General features: G+C 41.0%; 1 protein-coding gene across 4 annotated transcripts in view; it reads left to right on the forward strand.

Moving 5' to 3' along the window:
• Window positions 1–7,848, forward strand: part of PPARGC1A (peroxisome proliferator-activated receptor gamma, coactivator 1 alpha) — a 640,627-nt gene that overhangs the window by 597,791 nt on the left and 34,988 nt on the right. For all 4 annotated transcript variants that reach the window (XM_004681370.2, XM_012724162.1, XM_012724163.1 and 1 more), the window contains 3 exons: window positions 2,863–3,057; window positions 4,869–4,991; window positions 5,854–6,058. In XM_004681370.2, coding sequence (XP_004681427.1) covers window positions 2,863–3,057; window positions 4,869–4,991; window positions 5,854–6,058 — 523 coding nt within the window. The remainder of the gene's footprint in view (window positions 1–2,862; window positions 3,058–4,868; window positions 4,992–5,853; window positions 6,059–7,848) is intronic.

Consider the following 7,848-nt stretch of genomic DNA (forward strand, 5'->3'; position numbering starts at 1 on the left):
CTCCTGCTATGAGTGAAACCATCCGGTATTTTTCTTTCTCTTTCTGGCTTATCTCACTAAGCATGAGCTTTTCCAGCTCTCAACAAGCTTTTTTTAAAAAAAAAAAAAATAAATTGAGCAAATGGAGGGAGACTTAATAAGCTTTTTTTGTTTTCTTTTATTTGAGCAATTTGGAATTTAAGGAATTGGAATTTATGGAAGAAGGGGTATCATTTTATCATCTTGAAGGTAGCATTTCACCCCTTCTGAGGAGGATGCATCCTCTGCCTAATCCACCTGTGTGGATTAGAGAGAGAAACTCCTGACTCCCAATGTGAAGTCCTTGGGCATAGGCTTATGGTATGCAAATGTAAGAGGTTTTGCGTAAAGTCTGCTCTGAGTACACATGCCTCTCTTGGCCTCTCAGATCCAAAAGAGAACAAAGTCTGGATTTATTCCTGGATGGAGACTCATCAGTAATGAGTAAAAACAATTTTTATGTGAAAATAGAAGGTATACGTGATAAAGGCCTGCTTAATTTCTCTAGTAATACAATTTGATTTTCTGATTAGCTGTCTTATTCTGTGATTCTTGTAATTTTGTCAGGTCAATTAACTGGAGTTCAGTGCTGGAGAGAAGGAACTGTGGGCGCTGCTGGCTTCATTAGGTGTCAGCAGCCTACGTGCATTTTGTAATAGAATCTGTGTGGGATAATTTAGCCGATACTGTTAATGTCATAGCATACGGAACTTAAAAAAAGACATATGAAGCAGTTCACGCTGGACAAACAACATGCAGTGTTAACAGAAGAAAAAGAAAGCCATCTACATAACATACATTTAAGGCCATAAATGCAGATCAATGAATTATTCAGCAAATAATCAAACTCCTGTGTACACTGGGGGCCTCACTGTGGCACTGTGCATAGGTACGCAGAATATACTCTGTGTCCAGAGACTGTAACACATCCCCTATAAACAAAGAGCAAAATAAGCTCCAGTTTAGGAGCTCGAGAAAGTGTGTGTACAGAGTGCTGAGATAAACATCCGCCGTTATAATAAATTGCTTGCCTCTTCTTTCCTTCCTCTGGGGATTCTCAGAGGGGCAAAGTTTTATTTCTCTCTGTATCGCTAGCACCTAGCCTTGGCCCGGCATAGAAACGTGTTCAAAATGTTTGTGGAATGAATAGCTGCAGATGTGCTTTCCATGGGTGGGCTGGAGGAACAGAGTGTGGGGGTCGGAAGAGAAGTTGGGCTGTGTTTGTGGGAGCCCCTTTGAGAAGTACTGTCGTACTGGGAACATCTCACTGGTAAGAAGTGATTACCTGACCCTCCCTGGTGGCACAGCCGGTTAGCGAGCTGCACTGCAAGCTGCAGCCGATTCAGCGCAGTGTGGTTTTTATCCTGGCCCTGGAGGGGACCTACATGGCGTGCTGCTCCCCTCAGCAGTGTACTCTGTCCACCTGCTTGTTCTGCTCCCCACTCTGGTGGATCCTCTCACCACACCTGCATCTCTGTCCTGTACCCCAGTTCTGTTTGCATATAAATAAAATAAATCTTTGCAAACAGAACTGGGGTACAGGCCAGAGGTGCAAGGATGATGAGAGCATTCACCAAAGACAGAGTGGGGAGCAGAGCAGGCAGATAGTTGAAGTACACTGCTGATGGGAGCAACAGGCAGGCCAAGAGAGGTCTGCCGTGCCATGTGGGTCACATTCAGGGCCGGTATGGAACTCATGCTGAAGTGGCTTCAGCTTCTTAGTGCAGTGCTTTAACCCACTGCGCACCAGGGAGGGCCTAAATTTTTTTTTTTTTTTAAGATTTTATTTATTTGTGCATACAGAACTGGGGTACAGGCCAGAGGCTCAGGGGCGGTGAGAGGCTTCACCAGAGACAGAGTGGGGAACAGAACAGGCAGATCGACGAAGTACACTGCTGAGGGGAGCAGCAGGCGGGTCAGGAGAGGTCTGCCACACCATGTGGTCACCTCCGGGGCAGGCGGGAATCAAACTCATGCGGAAGCGGCTTTAGATTCTCAGTGCTATGCTTTAACCTGCTGCACCACCAGGGAGGGCCAATTTTTTTTTTTTTTTAAGTGATTACCTTTAAGAAATGTTACAGACTCCGCTTGGTGACCAACCAGATAAGAAGGTCTCAATCTAATCCCAGAGTTTAGGTCTAAAGAACAGTGATCCAAACTCAGAAAGTTAAGAGAAATAGTAATCTTGTGGTGAAAAAATATCTTGTCAGGTGGAAATGTCTATCTTAAATGGGCAGCTATAGGCAGCTATAGATTGATGACTGAAGTGGGGAGAGGTGTCAAGAAGAGAAAAAAATTACAGTACATGGTCAGTGGTCAGTGATGAGGTTATAATTGGAACCATAAAGGTGTATAACTTCTCCTGGTAGAGTTTCTGCATCTGTTGGTATTCCTGCAGAGGGTTCTTTAAACTTTTTTTTTTTTTTTTGTACAGGGTGTGCTGTACAAGATATGTACAGTATGTCTGCGGATGAAATAGGTGTTGGTTAGCATTCTCTCAAACCCCAATATTCTCCAGATCTGCTAGGGAAACAAGACAACGAGTGAAAAATGACTGTGAACAAGGCAGATGATATAGAATATTAAGCAGTGACATAACACATTGCTATATTGGACAGCTCAACAGAGATTGGGGCAGTAACTGTATTAATTGTGTGATTGACCTAAAAGAGAATTTGGAGTTTGAGTAAGATAGAACTTAAGATAGAACTTTTGGATTCTGGCACAACCTCTCAAAATTTCACGTACTGTTTACTCCTGGTGAAACATGATCAGTTTGCGCTGATGAATAAGTCAAATGGCCCACTCCCAATGTCAACTCACTCATGTCTTCTGTTTTGGCAGAAGATAGATGAAGAGAATGAGGCGAACTTGCTAGCAGTCCTCACAGAGACACTGGACAGTCTCCCTGTGGATGAAGACGGATTACCCTCATTTGATGCACTGACAGATGGAGATGTGACCACGGGGAATGAGGCTAGTCCTTCCTCCATGCCTGACGGCACCCCTCCTCCTCAGGAGACTGAAGAGCCGTCTCTAGTAAGAACCCTTCCTACTGTCTAGCAGGAATTGGATTTGCCTCTGGCTACCCGCTACATGGGTATGATGTAGTGACGATAGGTTTGGATGTTTAATTTAGACTGATGCTAAAATAATCCGCAAGCACACTCAGACTTGCAAGATTTTGTGATTCTTTGTTTCCAAATATAGATCAAGTTGCTTTTGTGTGATCCCACTACTGGTGCTTAAAAAAATGTGTATTTTGTAGTTTATGTGTGTGTGTATTTTTATTTCTTGGTAGTATTTACGCTCTAGGTAGAAACTTGGAAATCATAGATAACCATAAAAGAGAGATGATACATTCACCTCTCATTTCAAATAACTTCTAGTATAACAATGATTGATGTTACCTCTTATGTTGAATATGTCATTAACATGTTGGTGAATTTAAAATAGATGCCTAATTTTAATAGTTGCTTAGTATTTGACTATTTGTAAATGTCCTAATTTATTAAGCAATTCCTTATGGTTGGAGATTTCGTCTTTTTCATGATAAATGCATTAATAATGAACAGTTTTAGATTTGATCTTCACATTATGAGATTTGTATTTTTCTCAGTGCCAAGAGAGCTGCTTTTAGTTTTTATTCTTACACGAGTGTCTCAAGAAATAGAGGTAGGTTGAGGAATATATGATATTTTAAATCTTTAGATTCATTATTTTTTTGAAGATTGAAAAATAATAGCAAATTTTCAACCCAAGTTGCCTAAATTTATGGTAGGCAATGAAGAGTGAATTTGTTGGCAGTGAAGAGTGGTTTTTCCTTTCTATGCAGTACTTGACAAGAATTTTATTAGTTCTAACACATAGTTTACCTTCTCATCTATAGTGGCCATTTGTCACTTGCCATGATCTTGTTTAAGAGTGTGCAATGTAAATTATGGATTGGCTTCATCCACTGTAATAACACAGTTGGCCATACTGCTTACAGGTGGTTTCTTTCTACATCTCTGAGATTTTAAATGTTGAAGGTTCTCCATGAAAACGTGGAGATCCCACTTACACTCCTTTGCATTATGAGATTTCTGGTCTACAAAACACAATGTCACCAATAATTGTTACTCAGTTATTCTCTGATCCCTCCATTTGTTGCTGCCTTTGATTTTGCTATCTTGTTCCCTGTTTTCTTGGATACTAGATGATTTTCATCACCTAGCGGGTTCCATTAGGACTGGTTGTGGACTTAGTGATACTGTCTTTTGCAACAGGGAGGTCCTTGAAGGCTATCAGCTCAATTGAAGAAACAGAGCACAAGTGACATGAACAGAACTCACCCTTGCCAACTTTATTCACTGCAAGTTCCTTTTAGTAATAGGCACTCTTCTCCCAAATATTCTTTGAATTAGTGAATTTTCATAACTGCTTGTGAAACAGTTAAAACATGACAGGGGATCTTTCATTTATTGCCACTTGATTCACTTGGGTTATTGAGGAGGAAATGTACACACTCCCCACCTCCCTCCCCGGGTTTCCAGGCAGTGTCTCTCATCCGCTAGTGACTCAAAAATCTCTTTCCACGTATCCTTCTATCTGAAAGAAAGCCAAATGGAGACAATATTAATTCTCGAGTGTAAGAAACTTTCTCAGTTGGCAATTTGATGCCAATTTTTTTCTTACTTTTAAAAAATACATTTCTTTTGCTCAGTTATGCTAAGATGCAATATAATTAAAGAGTGATAGAATTAATTTTATAACTATAATTAATTAAAGTTTAAAATTTCAATAACTTATTTGAATGTTGAAAAGACACATAACTTCTCTTGCTTTCCCTTTCTCTGATGTGTTTCTAGCTTAAGAAGCTGTTACTGGCACCAGCCAACACTCAGCTAAGTTACAATGAATGCGGTGGTCTCAGCACCCAGAACCATGCAAACCATAACCACAGGATCAGAACAAACCCTGCAGTTGTTAAGGTACAAATGTCCACTTTTTAATACGAGGAGGAAAGGGACAAAGTGTTTTGGCTTGAAGCTACGAAACAAATGATAGGCTTAGAAGGATAATTCACCTGGGATCCTGCCTTTGCTTCAGAAGCTGGATCAGATTATGAAATGAGTTTCCAAAACAGCAGTATGGTTCCTTTAAACTAGGAAGAGTGCATTTACTCTTTGTTTTTGGGTAATTGGAAGGGAAGTTTTACCTTCTGCTGTTCCGTGCGCACTTTTTTGATTCATGCAGCAATGTGGGTTACAACAAAATTTGCTGATAGGCTGGTATTATCTACAGCAACTTTAAGATGCAGGATTGCTATTCTGCCAGCTGTCTAACCTGAGAAAGATTGCTCTGGAATCACCGCAGAAGATCTATCTCTGCCATTAATTGGATGGAATGCTGGCAATGACATAATTCGGTTAGCGGGCTGTATTAAACAATGTTTGTCTTGCCATTCACTGAGAGTGAAAACGGAGCGTTAAGGGGTACTTAAGAGAATTGCGAATACTGGGCTCCAGCAATCAGTGGCAAATTAAGGTTTAAACCAGCTTATTTTTTTTTTTTTATTCACAGTAAAGGCGCTGTAGGGTCTTGTTAGTTACATGTTGCTGAGTAGGAACATTGAAATGTAGGAGAAATGAAATAAAAAGCTGCATAAATGTCATTTAGGAATTTTAAATGTAATTTTCTTTCCTTGTTCTGCAAACAATTATTCACAGCTCATAGATCCAGTACACTTAGACTGAACACTTCATTGAAAATCTCATCTCTTCAGAAAACCTATATCCATTCTGATAAGGTTCAGTTCACTAATTTTAGCTTTCTTTATGCCTTGTTTTTAAGACCGAGAATTCATGGAGCAATAAAGCGAAGAGCATTTGTCAACCGCAAAAGCCACAAAGACGTCCCTGCTCAGAGCTTCTCAAGTATCTGACCACAAACGATGACCCTCCTCACACCAAACCCACAGAGAACAGGAACAGCAGCAGAGACAAAAGCACCTCCAAAAAGAAATCACACACACAATCGCAGTCGCAACATTTTCAAGGTAGGCTGGGGGCCCGGACACACACTGTGGGCACAAGCACACGCCATGCTGAAGCCGCGAGGCTGAGGTGGCTTCTGGGCTGCGAGCGTTCTGCAGGAAAAATTGCGTGCTCCACAGTAGATGGAGAGAGTCCCTCCGGGACACAGGTGGATAGAGCCTGTTCAGCAGATCTGCTGCCTAATTCCTGCTCCCCAGAGGCCCCTAGAACGATGGCTGGGAGTTGGGGAGGGGACTCGGGAGAGATATCTATGAATGGCTGAAGAGCTGAGATAATCTCAGTTGTCCAAGCCTGGCTGGCCAGTTCGTGAAAGAGCTTTTAGCTTTTCCATCCTCCCCCAAAGGAGGCTTTGTCGATTGGCTGCGTGTGCCCTCAGACACCAGAGTATCTGCAGCCTCTCCCATTTAAGTGCGTTTATTTTAAGACCACCTATTATGCTGACAGAAATCTTTTGTAAATAAGCCTGTGGAAATTCCTGGAATTAAAAAAAAAAAAAAAAGTCTTTTTTTTTAAAAAAAAAAAAAAGGATTGCCGAGATTAAACTAAACATCTGGATTGATTTTTATTTATCCCCTTATGTTACTAAAAGTCTGGTCCTTCTGATGTAGGAAAGGTTGATTCTGGGAAACTCTGGAAGACATAGGATTTTCTTTGTGTTTGGATCCATCCCTCTAGTCTTAGTGCCCCCAAAGAGCTTGTTGAAAGCTGTTGCTTTGCAATACTTCAGCTTGTACTTTAGCACCAACTCTAACATTCTATCCAGTGGGAACGGCAGATATTAAAATACCAATCATAAACATCGCTGCTGCTTTTCCTCCTGTTACCCAGTTCCCTTCATACTTCAGAGTGGTAGGTAGTCCCCAATTTTGATTTGAACCAGGTTTATGTCCTACCCCCAAGCTGGTGTTTTCCTATTTTTAGTTTTTTTTTTCAGTTGTATCCTCTTTATTCAGGCACCAGACTTAAAGACACTAAATTCTCTTTTTGGATTACAACACTGTACATAACATTGGGTTACAACATTATGTATGACTTAGGGATACAGGGTCACGTCCTTCAGAGGCTTGTTACCACACCACACTCACCAGGACACCCTTGTCCTCCGCTGTAGTCCACTCTGCTTGCTCCCCTCTCCGCCCTCCCCTATCTTCCGTCCTTTGTGGTAGACTCAGTTCTGCAGTCTGATTTCTAGGGTTAGCTATTGATTTTATTTGATCTGACCCTTTGTTTGGTTCCTCTGTATTCTACATTTAAGTGAAGACATCTGGTATTTCTCTGACTGACTTCGCTGAGCATTAGCCTCTCTATCTTCATCCATGTTGTTGGCCAATGGCAAGAGTTTATCTTTCTTTTGCAGCTGAGTAGTGTTCCAGTGTGCGTGGACACGACAGCTTCCTGATGCACTCATCTGGCCATCGCCATGTAGGTGGTTCCCTACGTGCTATTGTAAATAGTGATGCAGAAAACATAGGTGTACAGGTTACCTCCTCCAATTAATGCATATTCCGGTAGAAACTTAAGAGTGGAATTGAAACATGGAATATCTATTTTTTATATTTTGAGAAATCTCCGTACTTTTTTTCTCCTCATTCTCACCAATAGTCTAAGAGGGCTCCTTTTCCTCCATATCTTTGCCGGCGCTATTTTTTAGTCTTTTTAATATGAACCATCCTCTTGAATGAGATGGTAACTCATTGAGGTTTCGATTTGTGTTTCCCTGCAAATAAATGATGAACTTTTTTTTTCCCACTTACCTATAGAACATATCTTCTTCTATACCTATAGAACAACA

This window comes from Condylura cristata, unplaced genomic scaffold (genome assembly GCF_000260355.1).
Source record: "Condylura cristata isolate star-nosed mole 26May11 unplaced genomic scaffold, ConCri1.0 scaffold00012, whole genome shotgun sequence".
Lineage (NCBI taxonomy): Eukaryota > Metazoa > Chordata > Mammalia > Eulipotyphla > Talpidae > Condylura > Condylura cristata.